This window comes from Microtus oregoni, unplaced genomic scaffold (genome assembly GCF_018167655.1).
Source record: "Microtus oregoni isolate MIOR12 unplaced genomic scaffold, Mior012 000030F_ref0000283, whole genome shotgun sequence".
NCBI classification, from domain to species: Eukaryota; Metazoa; Chordata; class Mammalia; order Rodentia; family Cricetidae; genus Microtus; species Microtus oregoni.
The window spans coordinates 562421-583917 of record NW_024543089.1 but is presented as its reverse complement, the minus strand read 5'-3'; the positions used below and the strand labels follow the sequence as shown (position 1 = coordinate 583917).

The 21497-nt window shown below is 45.9% G+C and overlaps 1 protein-coding gene across 6 annotated transcripts in view; it reads right to left on the bottom strand.

Moving 5' to 3' along the window:
• Positions 1-2904: 2904 nt before the first annotated feature.
• Positions 2905-21497, bottom strand: part of Tiam1 (TIAM Rac1 associated GEF 1) — a 351773-nt gene continuing 333180 nt past the window's right edge. For all 6 annotated transcript variants that reach the window (XM_041678508.1, XM_041678510.1, XM_041678509.1 and 3 more), the window contains 6 exons: positions 16081-16189; positions 12617-12675; positions 12067-12169; positions 8544-8631; positions 6728-6900; positions 2905-3422 (listed from right to left, as the gene is read on the bottom strand). In XM_041678508.1, the coding sequence (XP_041534442.1) occupies positions 2953-3422; positions 6728-6900; positions 8544-8631; positions 12067-12169; positions 12617-12675; positions 16081-16189 (1002 nt within the window). In that variant the 3' untranslated portion in view covers positions 2905-2952. The remainder of the gene's footprint in view (positions 3423-6727; positions 6901-8543; positions 8632-12066; positions 12170-12616; positions 12676-16080; positions 16190-21497) is intronic.

Below are 21497 nucleotides of genomic sequence, written 5' to 3'. Positions count from 1 at the left end.
ACCCTGCCCAACTTCACGCCTTTTCTTCATAACCCACTAAGTCCAGTCAGTACTGACCACCTTACACCAAGATGTTTAATAGTATTTATTTATTTATTTATTGGTTAAAATTTCAAGCTTTGCCAAACATCTTTCCCTTGAAGACCACAATAGCTGCTTCATTTTTGTTTTCTTTTGAGACAAGGCCTTACTATGTAGCCCTGTCTAACATGCAGGTAGCTATAGATCCCTGATTGGCCTCAAACTTGCACTCCCTTCTTGACTCTGCTTCCTGAGTGCTGAGATTACAGGCAGGAGCCTCCAGGACTGGCCACAAGAATTAGTTAAAAAAAAAAAAAAAGAATTATGGGTCACCAAGATGGCTCACTCAGTAGGCGAAAACAAAGCTACTATGACTGACTACCTGAGTTCAACCTCTGGAGTGTATATGGTATGATGAAGGAAAGGACCAACTTCTGTGGGCCGTCCCTCTAACCTCCACAAACACATGACATGCATGCACGCATGTTTGCATGAGCACACATACACACACACAGACAGTGGGCTGTCCCTCTAACCTCCACAGACACACCATGACATGCATGTACACACACACACACACAGTGTGGGCTGTCCCTCTAACCTCCACAGGCACACCATGACATGCACACATAAACACACACACACACACACAATGTGGGCTGTTCCTCTAACCTCCACAGACACACCATGACATGCACACACACACACACACACACACACACACACACACACACACACACAGTGTGGGCTGTTCCTCTAACCTCCACAGACACACCATGACATGCATGTGTACCCACACACTCACACAGTGGGCTGCCCTGTAACTTCCACAGGCACATCATGACAACCATGCGTGCACGTGTACACACACACACACGTAATTTAAGAAAAGACAACTGCAGGAATTTCTCTCCTGCATTTAGTTCATCCTCATCCTTGTATCCACAAAGGCACGGGGTCACCCAGGCCCTTTTCAGCATTTTTATTGTTGGACAGGCATTTACAACATTCCATTCATAGACCTAAAAACATAAAAATAGACCTTCTTTCAGCTTATAAAAGAAATATATAAGAACTTTGGACATAGACACATCATGACCTTATGTACAAGAGACAATGGCACCTGTCTGAGCACCAGGCGTTCCAGTATTTTCCGACGGACGTGTTGCAGGGAGACTAGAAAATGCGACTACTCGGTGCCTCTGCTTCAGGTTTCCATCTGGACGCAATTGACCCCGAGATGACAAGAATACAAAGGGCATAGAAACCATTCTAAAGCTTTTTAAGAAAACCAGAAGATATAGCAAAAACTTTAATAGAATAAAACTTTGAAAAGATCAAGCTCCAAGCCCTGGAAACCCGAAAGGGGGAGGAGAGGACGGGGAGAGCGGGAAAGCAAGCAGGGTTGGGGCTTAGAGCATCGTGTTCTCAACTCTCTATCTGGAAATATAAAGTCATAACTGATTCTTATAAAATATAATTGCTAAAGCTACTATAAAATTCAGGTCTTTAAAGTACCTACTGATGTATCAAACACCAAATAGATATATATAGATATATATTTTTTTTATTTCCAAAAAGAAAGTTTTCATATTATTTAAACCCTTCTTAGGGAATGGATATCATGAAGTGGGGAGGAGGAGGGAGGAACACAAAGCTATAAACCTTTTTTTTTAAAAAATGAAAGTGCTCTAATGGGTTTTTGCTCTTCCTATTTGGACATCCATTTAGAAGATTAGGCCCCTTAGCAAGTTTACCCTGTTTCGTTGGCGTGAAGTAAGTGTTACCCATAAAGGATGTTTCTGAAGAGGTTCTGAGATTTGGTCATGGACTGTCAGGGAAGGGGGAAGTCACCTTTGAATGAAGATGCAGTTTTGATGGGGAGGAAAATAAAACCCAATGATCGTCATGGCAACCCACGAGGAGGGGGCTCCCCTCCCGTGCCATGTGCAACAAACATACACACACACAGCCCCATTCCCTGTCCCTGTCATCCAACCAAATTCCATCTCAAATATAGATTCATACATTTAAAAAAAATCGTTTATTCTTAGCGTGAGCTTCTTGTTGGCCATTTCATATATAAATATAAAGTCCTCGTGCCTTACTCGCTCTGCAAAAGGCTATATCCTCATTTTCAGACTGAGTTACACCTAACACTGTAAAATTCTCATCTCTTTGTGCCCCTGCATCTCAAAGAAAATACAAAAAAATAGTGTTTTTTTCTCTCTCTCTCTCAGTGATAAATTTGGATCTCTTTCCCAAGAGTTTGGCATCTTTATAATTCTCTGCAAAACTAGAGCTTTCAAACACTGACACAGAGTAAGACCAGCTACAGACATCAACAGAAGAGAAAGAATAAAAGGCTCATCAAACAGAAGCGACCACCCTAGCCTCACACATTCTTAAAATACACCGATATTCTCAGACGCTGAAGGGGGAGGAGTCGGAACACTGCAAACTGGACAGAAGTTTCCATTTGCTCCACTGTTTGGTGTGTGTTTGAAGGTGGTTGTCCCCCAGCTAGGAGACTGCATTCAGAAAGGACAAGCTGTGACATCTGTGTGTATGCTACCTTGTCACTCTGGTCCTTTGCTTCGACTGCTGGGGTGGGGACAGTTTGATCTCCAGTGCTATCGATTCTTTGTTCTAATTCTTCAGGCCCTGATGAACTGAGAATAAATAAAAGCCCTTGGCAATATACAGACGATAGGACTCGAGCTCAGTTGGGATTCTGAACAATTCTTTCTGATGTCATTAAGAATGATACGGGTGGGTGGCTGCATGGCTTCAGACCTGAGTCAGCTGCCAAAAATCGGTGTGCAAGAGTGCGACCTAAGGGGACATTCTCGTGGACGGCACAGGAGGGTGAGCAGAGTGAGGATAGGGCCAGCGTCGTATCTACACACCGTCTCTAAAGAGACGAGAGAGTCAGATCTCAGTGTTCAGTTTCCGGGAGGGGGCAAAGTCTTCACGCCTAACCCAAATGACTTCCTCGCTTGCACTCTCCAGGCCTCCATTGATGCCCGACAGGGCCGCTTGCTTCTTGAGCTGCGTCATGCGGGAGGCGTGGCTATCGAGGGTTCTCCGTCCCCGGGCCCGCTGACTGATGGAGGCAGCCTGAAGCTGCTCCTGCAGGTCTGTGTCCTCTGAGGCGCCCTTCACGGACTCACAGAACTCGTCATCGTCACTGAGGATGTCTGTCTCCTTGATGTCATCCTGCTCTTCATACTGAGCAAGATCAAACTGTTCCTCTACCCATCGGTCAGTGTCCCCGCCGCCGGGGGGCTGCTGGGGCTCTTTCTCCGGGCTGCTAGCCGACACGGCATCGGAATCAATGGTAAACCTGTTGCGAGCCAGTCGCCGCCTCCTCCTCCCAAGAGACTTGCTTGGGGCAGACACTGCACACACACACAAAAATATAAAAATAAACCCCCACATGCTTTACCATGAGATGAAAATCCAGCAAGCAAGGAAAAGGAACATAAAGAGTAAATGGGCTTCAGGGGTTTCAGGTCTAGCCCTTACCATTCTGGTACCTGACCTGCTCAGACCACTAAACTAGAGGATGCTGCTATAAGGATGGGCCCAGAGAATAAGGGGTGAGGATTAACAACACTAGAGGATGCTGGGAAGGAAACAATTCACTCTAACCAGTGCACCCACAAAACAGGCAATCCAGACGCCTGCTGCTGCCCTCAACGCTGGATCAGTGACTGTCATCAACACAACTGTGCCCAGAAATGTGGAGGTTCCCCAGGATTATCCCAGGGTCATTTAGCTAGAAGAGAGGTCTTCAGTAAGCCTGAGAGAAGCTTCTAGGATTTTGTTATGTGTCGATACCACTGTGCTGTCTGGAAGACTAGGCTGGACACTTCTTTCTTGGGACCTGAACAAAAGGTTTCTTGAGGACCTGCAGTGAGACAGAGGGAACCACATTCTCTTGGACATCCCATATGAAAAATCAGTCACCAGAGACACAGAGCTACCAATCCGCTTTTTGTGCCCTTTCCGATAGGGTCCAGTATGAACTCTGAGGCTAAGCAAACACAACCTCAGTCCCAACGCCTAACTCCATGCTGTGAATCGCCAATTCTGCTACAGTGCAGTTAAAATACCAGCACCTGAGTGGAATGAGAAGAACAGACACCACTCCAGCACCAGGGAACAAGGGCCATGAAAAGCTAAAGTCTTTGGAGTTTATTCATTTACCCCACTGTCCTCTAGGAATCAGGATTACTAAAGACAAGCAAACAAACAGTGCAATGTATTACTCCCAGCACACACGTGTGTGCGCACACACACGCACAAACACACACACTGGCTCTCGTGGAAACGATGCCACTTCTCCTGGAGGAATTTAGTGGGTGCTGCACTGGGCACCCTGAGGTGCAATGCAACCCAAGCTTTCCATGGAGGAAGGGCTTCACAGACCAGTCAGGAGCTGCTGTCCCGAACCCCAAGTCTCCACATTAGTGAGACTGCCTCGGACCTGCCAGAGATCCTTGTTGCCAGCGTTCCAAGTGCTCCATTTCCTCTAAACACAGAACGAATGGACACTGCTCTTGTTTAAATACGAATAAACCCGGGCCAAAAGGGAGAAAATGAAAAACCACTTCCCTACCAGGAAAAAGAAAGAACGTCTCTTCACGTTGAGCCTAACCCCGCTGCAGTACAGCCTAGCTTTCCCTAGCCTTTGAATGACACCAGTTCACTGCTGGCCTGCTGGAAACGTGTGCATGATCTTCATGATGAAGTATTTAGGGGCCAGGAGTGCTCCTGTCTGCGCCTTTAAAATGTGTCGAAGTAAGATGGCACATGTAGATGGCAGATGGGTAGGCAATGGTGACAACACAGCAAATGTTAATTATAGAATATAGACAGAGGTACGAATTCTTCTAGCTGCTCCATGAGTCTCAGCTCTTGGCTGAAGTCATCACACCGAGAGCAAGCACGGAGGGAGGGCATTTGACTGCTATCTAAGCTGCACACACGTCTTACGAAAGGCAGAATGAATCGGGGTTGTCTGTCCTTTCTGAAAAGGACACTTAGCCAATTAGCCGTCATCCCTGGGTCCCTCTCAGTCTCAGGGAGACAGTCTTTGCCTGAGCCTCCGAAGTGCCATCTTATAAATCATTGGAACACGGATGCTGCGATGATAGGGAGTTACTTCAAAAGCTGGGGGACTACAAATGGTTTTCAGCCAGAAATGAGCCATTGGGCAGAAAAAAACAAAAAACCTTTCAATCGGACAAAGCTAGCAGCTATGATATCACAGCTTTCTCCTGACAGTCGTAACGGTCTAGGACAGGTGGTGGGTTCTTATTCTATTTCCAAGAACATCTCAGTAGAAAGACATTGGCAGATCCTATAGACAGAATGTGTTTGTGCGTGTGTATGTGTTTTTCTCCTTTTCCTTTTTGCAAGTGCACTTCCGATTTTAGGTTCCTAAGTTAAGAACAGAAGCCTAGACATTAGTGGCTAGGGTCCCTGAGGCTGGGGCATATTTCCCAATTAAATATCCCTCAGTAGACAAGGGCAGCACAGAGAACACTTCAACAACTTTTTCTATCGCTGTAAAGTGATGAATTGATTTTACAGGGGTACACCTTGAGAAATTGGGGGTATGGATATATGTATGACTCTCAGGCTATTTATCTGGAGAACCTTACAGTTTGCGGGTATTGGGTTAGAGGTTTGCAATAAGCCTATCAACTGGCTGAGGAACAGACATAAGGTAGCCGCTGCCAACATCCACTAAACTCAAGGTATCTAAAGCGTGTAACAGCCTGCATCAAGGTAGGTCATGCCTACAAAGTGTACAGTGAGTTACAGCTCTTCATGAACCTCTACAGCACAATGGAGAACTATCTGGTGGAGAGGCAGTCGGGCCAAGGGCAGAAAGCTTTTTTGCAGATGTAAAGACAATTTCTTTCACTGGACCCCTCCCTGAAAAAGTCTGGGCTGCATCTTAGGAAAGGATGAGAATGTTGGTGCCATGAAATCCAGTGTTGGGAAAATATCACTCTTTCCGGTATGTCCTATTGCCATTTGCACATTTGCACAGAGTGCAAGTGTTCCTTCTTTGCTGCCGAGACACGGGACAAGTCCTCTAAGAGCATCGACTGGGGACCAGCTCAGATCCCCATTCTTTCCAGCAGCAACTGAAACCTTCCCCAGAACACTGAGACTGCCACTAAAGCTGCAGGCACAAAGCGGGGTCAGCAGCTTCTGCATCATCTGGCCTAGCACGCCTGAGCATCTGCACTGAGAACAGGCTGTGTCTTCTGCCAGACTGTGAAGTCGCTGTGTTCTCAGAACAGGGGGCTATGACCTTGCTGACACTGAGCTCACTTTTTACTAAACAAAGCTGGCTGTCATGCAAAGCAGCGATTCTCATTCCATAAGCAGGTCAAGAGGACCCCTTCCCAAAGAGGATGCACTGGCTTGCGGGCTCGGCCAATGACAGAGGAGCTCACCGGCCAATAGGAAGGCAGCAAGGGAAGGCTGAGGGAAGAGAAGGAAAGGAAACAAAGGGAAGAGTCCCCAGGACCCCCCAGGAAGGAGACAAGGCAATAAGCCTCACACCGTGGAAGAATGTATCCTACATCAGCCCCCCAGAAGGTCACATCTAACTCTGGCTCCCTGGAGTCCTACAGTGGAGTTGGGGTGACGGGGATCTTGTAGGTCTGAATCCCCACAGTACCTGCCCTGCTCATGGCTGGCCTGGCGCCTTTAAGCGCACATAATCTCTTGCCTCCAAAAGGGACATACTGCTGGGATGAGGGAAGGCTTTCCGTTTTGAGGAGCTGTCTTCTGTGTTTATCTCGAAGGATCGAATGTACAGCCTTGAGGAAATCCTTTCGGCTCTCTGGGGAGCTATGAGAAGAAGATTTACACACGTTAGCAAGTCAGTACTCAGCAAAGGGAATTTATAATGCCGTCAGGTACAGTTAAACAAATATCCCCAAGGGCAACAGTGGAAGAGGTGATGACTCCAATTTCTATGCTTAGCTGCCTCCTTAGGGCAGAGATAAAAACACAATCACCGTCCCTTCATGCTTTGTCAATCATCTTCTGCAGCCAACCTGGGACAGAGGCCCACCAAAGATGAACAGATAATGGACAAAGGTGTTTCATACCAGGAACTTGCCAAACTCTTTATACTCAAGCCACAGTTTTACATGTAACATGTCATCAAGGAAAAGTGAACCAGGAGACTGCTGCAGGTTCACAGAACACCCACAATGCTATCCCTATGTGCACGCTCTCGCCTGTGAAAAGCTCCCCTTCCCACGGCCTGATCCACACATGAGGTATTAAGGCTAGTTCCCTAAGAAGTAGTTCTCACGGCAGAAAAACAGCTTCTAGGCAAGAGTTATTTCAGTTCAATATGGGTGTGTGCATACGCATATGTATTCATGCACGCACACACACGCACACAACCTTCTGAGACAGGGTCTCACTCTGTAGCCCCTGTGGCCTGGAACTTGAGATCCCCAGCCTCTTCATGACGAGGCTGCAGGCATGCGCCACTCACTGGGCCTGACAAAGTGCTCACAGCTATCACCTAGGATTATTTATAAACAGGAAGCACAGAACGGGGCTTGCTGGATGCTCTGCAGATTTGATCAACAGAACCGCAAACGCTCAGACGGCATAAAACTCAGCATAAACAGGACAGTGTGAGGAATATCTGGAAGAATCTGACTTCTGACAACTTTCTAAAGCCCAGCCCTTTGACGGCCCGAGGAACCAACACAGAGAGGGCAAACATGGAATGCGGGTTGTGGTCCACCTGGATGTGGATACTGGAAATGCCCAGTGCTCTGAGCAAAGAATGCTCTATCGGTTCTGGCTGCCCTCAGTTTGAGGAAGGAGGCGATGAGCATGAGGCCTGCAGCACATTCAATGTTTGATAAATGTACCTTCTTACTATAGTAGCAATAACACGTGATTCATCAAATATGAATATTTAAAGTCAAAAGGGATGGCATCTGCCATTTTTTATATTTCTAGAGGAAAAGATAGAAAGAGAAGAAGAAGAAAGTAGAGGATGAAGGAAGGAGAAGGAATAATTAATAATTACAATAAATAAGATAAACCCACATTCTGGGTCACTTGGAATCTGCCTGTGGTCAACAGAGGTCAAAGCCCCTGCGTTGAAGGGTCTCTAGTGAGGCCTTCAGTCCCTCCTCACTCATACGCCAGACTCTCAGAGATGAGCAAGTAATGTACCCAAGTACCAGACAAGCACCCCAAGGCAACCTCAACCACCCAGCTCTCCAGAGAGTAGACACGGGAAGAATGCACTCTTCAGAATGCTCACTACATCTGAAAGCCCCGTTTTCTTTTAGAAAGCTGGTAAATTAACCAGGCTCCTGTCTGCGTCCTAATGAAAGCAGTTTTCATTTACACAGTTGCTATTATTCGGCCAGTGTGAACACAGGCTGGTCTGCAGGACGGAGACAGAAGGAGGTCAGTCCCTCAGCCAGAGCACGCCTTCCCAGAACCTGGCTTACCTGCAGCAGAGGTGGAAGACCCGCTCTGGCCTCCCTTCTGATTCTGACTTCACGTGGACAATTTCACACACAGCATTAGCCTCCGCATCTAGACAAGTAAAAATAGTAGACTTTATTTACCGTTTTTACCGATGGATTTTTCGTGCTTGACATCTGCTAAAACAGAGCGAGGCATCCTATCCAGAGACCAAAGTTACTTCACCCCAACCCTGAGCTAAAGAGACGGGCACTAGAAGCTCAGTCAGTGCTGTAGAAACAACAACAGCACGTAGAATGGGCTGGAGAGATGATGAGGGGGTTAAGAGTTTGAGGTTCTAGCAGAAGACTGGAGTAAAGTGCCCAAAACACACCAGGTGACTTATAACCACCTATAACTCCAGCTCCAGAGGACCTGATGCCCTCTTCTGGCCTCTGCAAGTACCCTACATTTGAGAGCATGTGGGTGTGCATGTGTGCACATGCATGCGCGCACACACAAGTAAAAACATAAAATACATCTTCATAAAACACTGTGAAAATCTTCTAGATATTCTAAAACAGCAGATTTCAACCTATGGGTCGTGACCCCTTTGGTGTCTTTCACAGGGGTTATCTAAGAGTATGGGAAAACAGATATTTGCATTATAATTCATAACTGCAGCAAAATTAGTTATGAAGCAGCAATGAGAATTTTGCGGCTGGGGGTCACCACAACATGAGGAACTGTGTTAAAGGGTTGCAGCATCAGGAAGGCTGAGAACCATGTTTCTAAAAGGATACGCTGAAGAAGCCATCCTGTTCTGACAGCCTTCGGATGAACTAGTTCAGTTAGGTGCTAAGTTCTTCCGGACTAAACAGTGCCTAGGACTCCAGGACTTCATTGGACCGAGGGCCCAAGGAGATTAGTACTGGCACATGTTTTGGGAGCCCGCTTCTTATGTGACCACACCTAACGCCCAGATAGGCTACCCAGGCAACTTAAACAGACTCCTCCCTTAGCCGCCCCACCTTGTCTACTGGAAAGCAAACATGTGCTAAGAAAAAAACATTTTAACATCCATGAATTTACTGTGAGTACACACACGCACGCACACACACACACACACACACACGTACACACGCACGTGCACACACACACACCTACAAGTGAAAGCCAGAGAACCGCTTGTAAGATTCTGTTCCTTCCTTCCACTGTGTGGGTCCTGGAGATCAAACTCAGGTCACCATTGCGGGCGGCGAGCGCCTTTACCCGAAGAGCCAGCTACTGTTGCTTGAACTCACGAGAACAGAACCGGTGGACACAGAGGGCCGGCTCCTCGGCCTGAAGCTGTGTCCTGCCGACAATGCTGCACTATGCTATTAAGGGTTCGTGAAAGGAGCCATTCACTGCAGACACGCACACACCTCGAGGTCTCTGTCTCACCCTGTGGTTCAGAAGCCTGGCCACGAACCCTTCCCTAAGGCTCCATCAGCCAACTCTCCATCTGCCAAAATTCCCCAAACTAAGATCAAACTCAAACTGCAAGTACTGATTCTTGAATCCACTGGAAGGAATGTACCTCATAATGTAGCATTGTGACCAGTCTTTTTAATTCTATTAAAATATGCTTTTATCTAGAAGGCTTTAAATTTGATTTGAATGAAAAAAAAAGAGGTTGGAAGAAAGAAATGTCATTATCACAAAGACTGCTTTGTTTTCAGAATGTGGAGTCTTTATGTGTCTAGTCCTTAATTAAGGCAAAATTCCTGGCTAAGAAGCCTACAGCTTGCCACAGAAACCAACCTCCACATTTATAAACCTGGTATGAGGAAATACGATCAGATTAACTCCTAAGTCTATGGCATTTAAAATAAAGACACCAGGGACTGGAGAAACGGATCAACACTTAAGAGACCAGAGGGCTCTTCCAGAGGACCCAGCTTCATGTCCCAGCACCCACATGGCCGCTCACAACTTAACTCTAGCTTCAGGAGATCTGACACCCTCTTGTGGTTTCTGCAAGTACTACATGCACATGGTATATAGAATACCAGTCATCAATTTTTTTTCTTGTTTCTTTTTTTTTATTAAAAATTTTTGCCTCCTCCCCACCTCCCATTTCCCTTCCCCTCCTCCCACTCCCCTCCCCCTCCCTCTCCAGTCCAAAGAGCAGTCAGGGTTCCCTGCCCTGTGGGAAGTTCAAGGTCCTCCCCGCTCCATCCAGGTCCGGGAAGGTGCGCATCTAAACAGACTAGGCTCCCACAAAGCCAGTACATGCAGTAGGATCAAAACCCAGTGCCATTGTCCTTGGCTTCTCAGTCAGCCCTCATTGTCCACCATGTTCAGAGAGTCCGGTTTGATCCCATGCTTTTTTAAACAATTTTTAAAAAGAGATACCACTAACATTTAAGCATCTAAACCTCAAAATACTATCACAGCTGCTATGGGGACCTACGATCCAAAAACACCTGCAAATTTCCCTATAAATCAAGTTTGAGGAGCAAGCCACCCCAAATCACGTAGAACAATTCTGAAGAAAACACATATAGTCCTCTCACTTACTTGGTTCACTCGTTCATTTGTTAACTAGTTAATGAAGCTGCTTAAAAAGAAGTCGGCCAGTGAACACTCTGGATGGAGACCAGAGGAGCCCACAAGCCCCTGCCCTAGCTGAGCAGCTACTGGGAGTCCACCGTCTGGGAAGGGAGAGTTGGTTTTCTTTAAGGACGTGGTCCTTGGTAGGTCCGCCATGTCCCAGCAGATGGTCCCAGAGTACCGGCAGCACAAAGTCCCAGTAGATGGTCCCACACATATGAGAGTATAGACAACACAACCTGGACTTGGTGAGTTACTGGGTTGTTTTTGCTTTTGTTTTTAAAGAGGACAGGAAGTTGGGAGGGACAGTGGAGGTAGATCTGGAAATAGTTGAGGGGGCATGAATATAATCAAAATATTTTGTATTAAATTCTTAAAGACGTAATGAGGGGCCTGGGGAGATGGCTCAGCAGTTAAGAGCACTTGTTGCTCTTGTTGCAGAGGACCCAGCACCCATAAGGTGGTTCACAAACACCTGGATCTCAGGTTCCAGAATATCTAATGCTTTCTTCTGGTCTCTAGAGGCACCGCCAGGCACATGGAGGGTGAACATACATGCAAGCAGAATACCCATGCACATATAAAACATCTCTAAGAAAATAAATAAAACTATACATGGTTCAGATTTCTATTAATAAATGAGGCAATGGAGATGGAGGGAAGAGTTATTAAAGCACGGAAGATAAGAGATGGGCTGGTAGACCCAGAAGGAATATACAATTCACACGCATATAAGAAATAATGGGAACCCAGGGCCAGAGAGATGGCTTAGCAGGTGAGGGTGCCTGCTGCCAATCCTGATGACCTCTGAGTCCCACATGGTAGAAGAAGAGAATCAATTGCAGCAAAGGACACAGCTCATGTTTGCATGCACAAACACAACACAGCACATATGAGCACGCACAGACAAACACACAACCCATTACTATAAATGAGAAGAAATGGAGACCTGGCACACATGGAGCTCACCTGCAGTTGGCAGAGCTCGTACTTGCAAAGCTTCAGTAGGGATCATGTGACGAAACCGGAAAGGGTCCCACTCCTCATAGATTGACAGCCTGTGAGAGCCAACCTGCGGGAGAGAAGCAGCCCATTGTTTCAGAGCAAGGCCATCGACCTGGACCAGCTCCAGTGCTTTCTCCATCAGCGGCAGACTCAGGAACCCACTGCAAGCCCAAGGAACATGACATCCCTTCATGCATTTCGGTTTCACCCGCAGATGTGAGAGGCTGCATGATAAGATGTTGTGCAAATGGCTTTGCTAATTAAATGCAGAAGTGGAGGGGGTATCTCACACAAAAAATGAGGACACTAGAAGGGCAGAAGTGGCCTTAAGAGTGTTCTGGCTGCAGGAGACTCACATGCTCTGCCCATGAGCCTATCTGCTGGAGGAAGCCAGGCAGGACCCCTAGAGGGCTTCGAAACACTCACGAAGGAGGGAAGAGGGTGGAACCAGGCAGGCACACGTGAGAAGCAGACAGAGGCACTTGGAAACTATGGATGACGTAAGAACACTTACAAGTTTCTTCTTCTGCTTGGAACCATCCTTATACACGAGGACCACGGCAGTTTTGAAGACTGCAAGTAAAGATAAGAAAAGCAGTCAGGGTATGAAATGCATGGGCTTCCCAACCTTGACTGTGCCCACTTAGGGCAGTACTCTACAGCGAGTTAGGAGAGCACAGAGATCCCCGTGCTGGACGGCCACCCACCTTGACCGCATTTACCACACCCAAAAGTCAAAGCCTGCTGGGGGAAATGTTTCTGCCTTTAATCTAAGTAGAGAAAGCCTAAATAAATGGAAATTCCCTCTACCAAAAAATAGGGGAGGAAGTTAGTTTCATTATTTTAAGGTTATAACTTAGCTGTGGGAACTGGAGTAGCTGGAGGACCAGTGAAAAGGCCTCTAATAAACTGCTTAAGGTTATTTGAATTTATGCAAATTAACCCCTCTCTATTGATCTCCTCCTCTTTGTCTAACCACACGGTGTTTATAATTCAGGAACTACATTTTTTTGACCTAAGGAAATGAAAATGAGTCAATGAAACAGAATATAACCCCAGTTCTTCCCAACAGCTACAAAAGAGTAACTTCTACACTAACGAGAGGGAGGGGCTCCGGGAAGTGACAGGCACAGGGATCAGCCACTGTGAGTACAGTCGGTGCTCCTAGAAGACAGGCTCAGGAGATGTTTTGTCTTCTCTGACATCTGAGCACAGCTAGAAGGCATCTGAAAAGTGGGATCTGGTTTCCCCGATTCTGCTGCCCCAACACCCAGAGAAAGTCTTATTCTCTGAGCCTGAGGAATGGTCTAGACGTGGGGGAGCTGGAGGAGACTATATGTCAGACATGAATACTGATAACTTCCAGGGATGGGGCGCAGGCTCTGAGCCTCTGGAGACCACCGCAAGTACCTGGCTGACTTGCCAAGTTGCTTCGGGAAGGAGCACTCTGCGTGCCTCTTCTTTGCGCTATGATATTGCACAACCCCTTGACCTACGGCCTTGAGCCCTAAGATTTCTGGCATCCCTTGACAGCCTAAACCACAACTGTCTCTGTGTTTGAATTTTACCCCACCAGTCAGTGCGTCAGGCCCATCCTGTGAGGCAAGGTGCTGGTGGAAGCCAGCACCCACTTTGGAAGAATGCCATGCTATGTCCTAAGACTTGAGGTTTGAACCAAAGCCAAAGGGCAGCCAGGCTGCCATCTAACGCTGCCTGCTCAGGAGTGTTTAACCTGCTTCCGTCTCAGCAACGCCTCCTTATTTCGGAAGGTGTTTCTTCTTAGTTCTGCTCAGCTACTTGAAATCAACAACTGTTACAGATGTCCCCTTTAATGAACTCATCCAGGACTCATGAAAACACAGCTCACGGCCACAGTCAGACTTTTTCATAATCCTAATTTTAATTCCTCCTCCTCTCTCTCTTGATTGTAACTGTGGAAAAGAATTCTGAGGACTGGTGTGCTCACCGCTAACCACAGAGCCTTTCGAGGGTTCTGCCCTACAAACCAAAGCCCAGATCCCGTGCGATCTGGTGTGCTGAGCTGGAGAGAGCAGTACGGCCGGCCGGGCACTAGGCTCAGCCTCTGAGGCAGCTACTTGACACTGCCCCTGCCTGTAGCTAAGGAAACACAGCAGGGGAATGCAGAGTACTCTCTGAGCCGCCGACAGGACAAGTGTCAAGAATGTCCCATACTTTACAACTGGCATCTTCTACACCACCTTCCTGCTACCTCTGTGGGGTGACACTGCCATCTCACCCAGCCTTAGCAGCGATGTCGGTTTTTGGCTATTCCATCATATATCCCATGTTCTTCTCGGTCCAGAGACCTATGACTTCTACATGACTTCCAACAGAAAATTCTGCCAACCTCTTACCTTCTCCCACTCAAATTATTCTCACTTTCTAAATCTGTTTCTAACTATGTGAAATCTGTAAAGCTCAGGGGACAAGACATTAAAACATCCTGACAGTGTACTCTGGTGCTGCGAGACTCAAGCGGATGGCTGATTCTCTTACTTAGTGCCCCACAACCCGTAAGGAGCAGTAAGGAGCATGAGAGAAGGGGAGTCCCTCTGCAAGTCTCAGAACCACAGGCGATATTTAAAAAAAGCAAGTCGGGCTGGAGAGATGGCTCAGCAGTTAAGAGCATGGCCTGCTCTTCCAAAGGTCCTGAGTTCAATTCCCAGCAACCATATGGTGGCTCACAACCATCTGTAATGAGGTCTGGTGCCCTCTTCTGGCCTTCAGGCATACACGCAGAAAGAATATTGTATACATAATAAATAAATAAATATTAAAAAAAATAAAAGGAAGCAAGTCCTACTGTCTCCCCAACACCACTATCAAAACTCCCAGTGCCATAAAATACCTCAGCGCTTCCTGATGCTGTGTCCTCCCTGTTTTCTGACCACGTTCTTTTTTTTTAACCCATGGTTATTTTTAATGCAATGTCTTCAAGAGCTTCAGTGGCTCCTCAGAAACTTGAGGAATATCACTAATTCCTTAATGAGAAGACAGTGCGGGGGAGGGGGGGGCAGTAAATATTTGTATCTAACAATGGCTTGAATATTCCTGGGCAGTTCCACTGGAGAGTTATATCCCAGAATGGAAGAACATTCGGTCAAAGAAGCAGTAAGCAAGCACCTGCTTCTCGAGCAAACATCATCAGGGGAGGGGATGGCCACAGCTAAATGTTCTAGCCCTCTAGGGAAGGCTAGGGATAAAACACACCATAAAACAGAAGCAGGGCTGCTAACCACCTCATCTTCAGGAACAGCCCTGCAAGAGGACATATTCACAGCCACACCGGGCGCCACGGCTGTATCTTCTGAACTACGCATGTTTCCCAGTGCTTCACTTTCCTCCCTCAGAGGCATGAGTCGAGTACTCGTGAGGGACCTCCACCTGCACCCCTGAAATAGCCTCTCAAAACGAATACAAACACATCTACTTTCCCTAGTATTAACATGATGGAGCTGTCCCTGTCAACCCATGGAGACACCAGTCACAACAGCACTTCAGCTGAGAGATGGCCTCCTAAATCTCAGCATTACATAGAGCAAGACAGAGCCAGGGAGGAAACGAAAGGTCCAGGATGTGAGGTCTCGGAAACAGTTTGCTCTGGGGTTTTCATTTGACCTTTCTACATTTACTGTCCATCCACTAAAGACACAGGGACTAGCAGGTAAAATTATTTTTAGAATAAGATGTTTAAAAAAAAAAAAAAAAAAAACTTCTGTGCCCGTGCAATCCTCACAGCCATGCTTGCCCTGCAGCTGAGTGTCCGCCACACAGAACCCATTCAGCGAGCAGGCTTAATTTATATTTGTTTATATCTATTTGGGAGAATTAGCGGTTGAAGCAGTAAGCTATAATTAGCTTCATTGTAATAAAACATCTCTTGGAAAAGGAATATTCTTGTATGGAAAATAAGGAGTCAGCCGTTTCCCATCCTCGGCACCCTCTTCCGACACGTACCAAAAGCTGCCAGTTCTGGCTCCTTTTTCCACTTTCCCAGCGAGGCGGGCGGGTTCAGCCAGATGACAGCCGTGTGCAACAGCAGGTCACCCATGCTGAGATCTGCGACCTGCAAGTCAGAGACAGGGCGTGCTTATACATGTAGGACTGCGTGCAACTTTAAAATGTGGTAGGCCGATATCCACTATAGTTCGTGAACATGCTGTTCCTAAAAACACTTGCTTAGTACGGACACTCAAATATGGCTCCACAGCTTTCTCCGGTCATTCCACAATGTGTATGAATCAAAATAGCAGGCCGTCTGCTATAAATACAGACAGATGGCTTTGACTCGCCATACTTTCACCTTATGTTTCAACTTGCAGTGAGCTTATTTAGACATTTCTAAGTGAACACAGGTTTACCAGGATATAATCTTACTTTAAGTTTAGAGACATCCAGTACGACATTTATTAAAATACATGAAGAAAAATGTAAAAGTAACATGGAAAATGATATATCACATTTTAAAGATACTTTCTTATTTCTTAGTGTCAGTAAACACCATCCCCCACTTGAAGCTGCAGATATCATAATAACCTAGGAAGGTCAAATGATGTCATCACATTTGCCTTGTTTGACCTGGAAACAAGATGATGAAATTAATTCCTATGACATGCCCAAGTTGGAATAGGAATCTTCAAGATTACCAAAAGCCACATGAGGCGCACACACACACACACACACACACACACACACACACACACACACAGTTCTTATTTTGTCTTTTTTGTTCTGTTTGTCTGCCAAAATTTCAGAAATGGGATGACCACAGGGTGTGAGCCAGGGTTCACATACAGCAACTATGTGAAATCCAGTGTATAAAACTAAAGCTCTTGTAGCCAATGAAGAACTAGTGGAATTGGTGGTCAAGGACAAACAGCAGAGAGTTACACCAGTGAGTTACACCTTCAGGAAGTAGCAGAGTCAAAGGAGTTTTCCTTTTCTCAATTCATTAAAGAAAACCTTACTTCACTTTAGAAGGGAAAAAGTCAAATCAGAAGCCTGAAGAATGGACAATGACCTCCCTCAGAGTCCATGTGATCAAATGCTATAACCCTGCTCTCTTCAAGGTCAAGTACTAAACACTCAGACAAGGGGTTCAGTCTTAGACCCTAATGGACAGAATGAACCGAAGAGGCCAATGGCAGCCCTGTGCTTACACCTGACAGTACCGTGGTTCTTTCAGTTGCCAGTGGTCAAGGAAGACCTGAAAAGACCTGAAAGCATTCAATGAAAAATGCCCACAAAGAGAAATTCATACAAGCATCCCAAACAATACAATGAGACCACACCCTCCCTCTTTATCCTTCCTGAAACTGAAGTGCTTGCCCATTTATCACTTAGTAGCCATCTTGAATATCAAATCAGCTGTTGTTTAATAATGGCTGCAAAGCGCAAGAGTAGTGATGCTATCAATTTTGATATAAAAAGCTAATGTGCTTCTTTCCCATTCAAAAGACAAAAGATTTCAACTTAACTGGAGGGGCGGGAACCATAGCTCAACTAACTACCTGTGGAACTGTGAAGAAGCAAAACTTGGTTCTAGTTTTGCTGGTATGTCAAAGAGCAAAGGTGTGGCCACCAGGAGCAGTAAGTGCACAGTTAAGATGGAAAGGGTGGTAAACCAGTGTGTACGTAGAGGAAAGGAAGTGGGGTATCCAGGGCTAAGTTCCACCCTCATTCAGGGGCTCACCGGGGGTCTTGGACCACAATCCCCAGGGGTAAGAGGTCTGAGGGAGTCATGGTCGTATACAGTGTTTTCTTTGAATCATCTACCCACTTCCAAAACTGGCAAAAGTCCATTGCAACCTCCCTTCCCCCATCCTAGTTAGGGTTTCTAACGTGATAAACACTATAACCAAAAGCAGCTTGGGGAAGAAAGGGTTATTTCAGCTTGCAGGTCACAGTGCACCATGAAGGGAAGATGGAACAGGGAGAATACAGGCAGGGACCTGGAGGCAAGAACTGAAGCCATGGAGGAATGATGTTACTGGCTTGTCCAGCCTGGTTTCTTATATAACTCAGAACCACCTATCCAGAGATAGCTCCGCTGCTGTGGACTGGGCCTCCCAAATCAATTATTAATCAAGAATATCCTACAGACTCGCCTATAGGCCAGCTGTCAGAGGCATTCTCTCAACTGAAATACCTCTTCCCAAATAACTCTACTCGTGTCAAATTTACAAAAAATAAATAGTACCTCCTTCCCCCACTGTGGGTGCTCTCTGCAGTAATTACGGGTGAGAAGGACGAGATTCTCTGACTACCCCAGTCCACAGTCTTACCTATGTGTAGGCACCACAAGCATTGTAAGTTCTTCTGACCACTCACTTCAATTCTTTGGATCTGTAAAAATTCAGCCCACTTTTCTCTTCCTTAAGGCAATGTTTCAAACACCGGAAACCTTGAAATTTCATTTCCAAAGAATAAACAGCTCCTATGACATTGCTACATAGGATCTCAAGGTGCCCCTACTGTTTTTAGGCACAACAACAACCCGGCAGCCTGCTCAACACAGTACAGCTTCAGCCCCCAAAGCCAGCCGCACTGTTGGACAGTAGCTCCGTCGGGACTGAATAGAGGGACTACCACCCTTGATGGGGGTTATAATAATTAAGAGATGGTATTAATATGCTTATAGATATTGAATACCACACATCAACCAAGCCTCCAGGACACCTGCAGCTAAGGGAACTCGTCTCTGCCATCCATTCGCCCACGCTCCTCCCAGTGAAGAATGTTGACAGATGTTTCTGTCCTGCCTGGCCCCACAGTCGTTCAGTCCCAAAGAAACACACATTAATCATGAACTGATTGGCCTATTAGCTCAGGCTTCTTATTAACTCTCATAACTTATATTAGCCCATAATTCTTGTCTATGTTAGCCACATGGCTTGGTACCTTTTTTGCAGACATTTGATTATAAATACTGCTGAATTAATCCAACATATATATTTTAAAAATGCCTTGACTTTAAAATATGAGTCAAAAGATATTTTACTGTGGAGAAGAGGTTTTGCTTTTGTTTCTGCAGGAAATGAGAAGCTATGGATTCAATCTAAGAAAAATCAGGTTTGATCAGGTTTGACCTGAGAAATGGATGGCCCACATATCTGAGTTCTACATCCAGAACAGCCTCAAGACTGCTGCTGCTGACTGAGATGATCAAGACTCACAGGAAACTCCAGTCAGAACTTGATCATAATTCTAAATTTTCTTTTGGTCCCCATAAGATTATCAGCACCCCCAATCAGCAGGAAGTAGCCTGGAAAACTAAGCCGGCATTCCCAAAAAATAGATTATAGATGTTTTTCTTTATTTAGAGTGTTGGTTACAATTTGTATGGATAATGGTCAGGAAGAAAGCTAAACAAGAAGATCCCATTCAGAGTTCTTGTTTTGAAAAAAAAGAGGGCGGGAGTGCTGTGGGACAATGGTTTGTTTCTTATACTTGTTTAATAAAATGCTGATTGGCCAGTAGCCAGGCAGGAAGTATAGGTGGGATGACCAGATAGGAAGTAGAGGCGGGGCAATGAGAACAGGAGAATTCTGGATCAGTCTGCAATCATCACCCAAATGCAGAGGACGCAAGATCTGACTGCCTCACAAAAAGAGGTACCAAACCATGTGGCTAGCACAGACAAGAATAATGGGTTAATGTAAGATGTAAGAATTAATTAATAAGAAGTCTGAGCTACTAGGCCAACCAGTTTATGATTAATGTAGACCTCTGTGTTTCTTTGGGACTAAATGGCTCCCGAATCAGGCAGGACAGGAAACCTCGGTCAACAGAAGAAGATAGACATAATCAAATTCTCTAGATACAGTTTTAGATAATTTGTTTTTAAAAAGTCCTTGTGATAGGTTGTTCAAACTATTCCCTCCAGGAAACAAAATGTGTAAGTGTGTGTGTGCATGTGTGTTTGCGTCAATGTGTGCGTGCGTGCATGTATTATTGTGGCATATATGTTACTCTGGTATGTATAAGATTGTGGTGTGTGTATGTGATCTGTGCGATTGTGGTATGTATGTGTATATAGCGTATGTATGTGTGTATGGTATGTATAGTATATGTGCATGGTGTATGGTGTGTGTATGTGTATATGTTGTGTGAAAATGGTGTGTATATGTGACATACACCTTCTGTCTCGTGATGTTCTAGTCTATCCTTCCAGTTTATGTAGAATCTACATCCCTGCCCTTGTGATTTGGGGCATGGCCATGATTTGGTTACTGGACTTAGTGTAACACATCTCTATCAGCCCTCAAGAGCTTCTACAGACCTGCCTTGAATACCCAAGACAAAAATCTGGATCCACAAAACTCAAATGGGTGCTAGAAGGAAGTCTTGAAGGGCATGGGTAAAAATGGACAGCTATAACCACTGAGATGCCCTCACAGTTTCCACTTGGCAAAGGTAACAAGAAGCCCAGGGCTATTCCCACTGCCCAATTGCCCTGCTTGGGCCTTCCTTTGAAGCGTCTAGAGTGGATTCTGCTAGGAGGCTTGCATTAATGGACTAGCTTACCTTACTGAATCCAGCTATTGGAGGCACTCTTTTAGGGGAAATATCCCCACAGCTACTTCTAATTTGCCGAGCGAAAGTGATGTTTCACAGGGCCCAGATAAACCACACACACACAACGAATAATGTGGAGGACTAGGAACACTGAAGGTCCAGGCTCACCGTGACATACGTGCTTTGTCTCGTGAACGTATCTATCCCCAGTGGTGCCCCAAGGGAAGCTGGCTAGAAAATAGGACTCAGGCAACCCTAGGGAGGGAGGGTGTGGACATTTCAGCAAAAATCTGCAGACACTGAGGATTATTCCTAACTGCTTATAAACCTGCTCACAATTCATTCTAGGTTTTCACAGGATGCTGCCAATAAAGGGGACTTCCTGGATCAAGAATCAACCCTGTGAGACTCAGAAGAGGACCTGTGTGCCCTCCACCCCCAGTTGCCTGCCATAGCTGAGTTACTGTATACTGCTACAGCAGTATGTATGCTTGCCAGTGACCTTGGCATGAACCCCAAGGCTCACTCTCCCCAGGTTTTATTCTTGTAGAATCACAGACAGTGGGAGCCTCCAGCTCCTGATCCTCCTAGTCACCCTCCGGGGAGCAGCCAGGTGGTACTGGACTTGCTAACCATGCCAGCTGTGGTTTGAAACTAGAGAGTTTTCTTCTTGCCTTTTTTATTATATTTAGGGAGAATTAAAAATGATTATCATAAATATTCTATAAAAGAAAGAACAGACATTCCAGAAGAGCAACATTTCTCTTTCCTAAACCCTAAAGATAAAATCATTGCCTCTAGGCTGGGGACACTCGTGTCCTACTGTTCTATCTCATGGGGCTCTGCCCTGCCTTCCA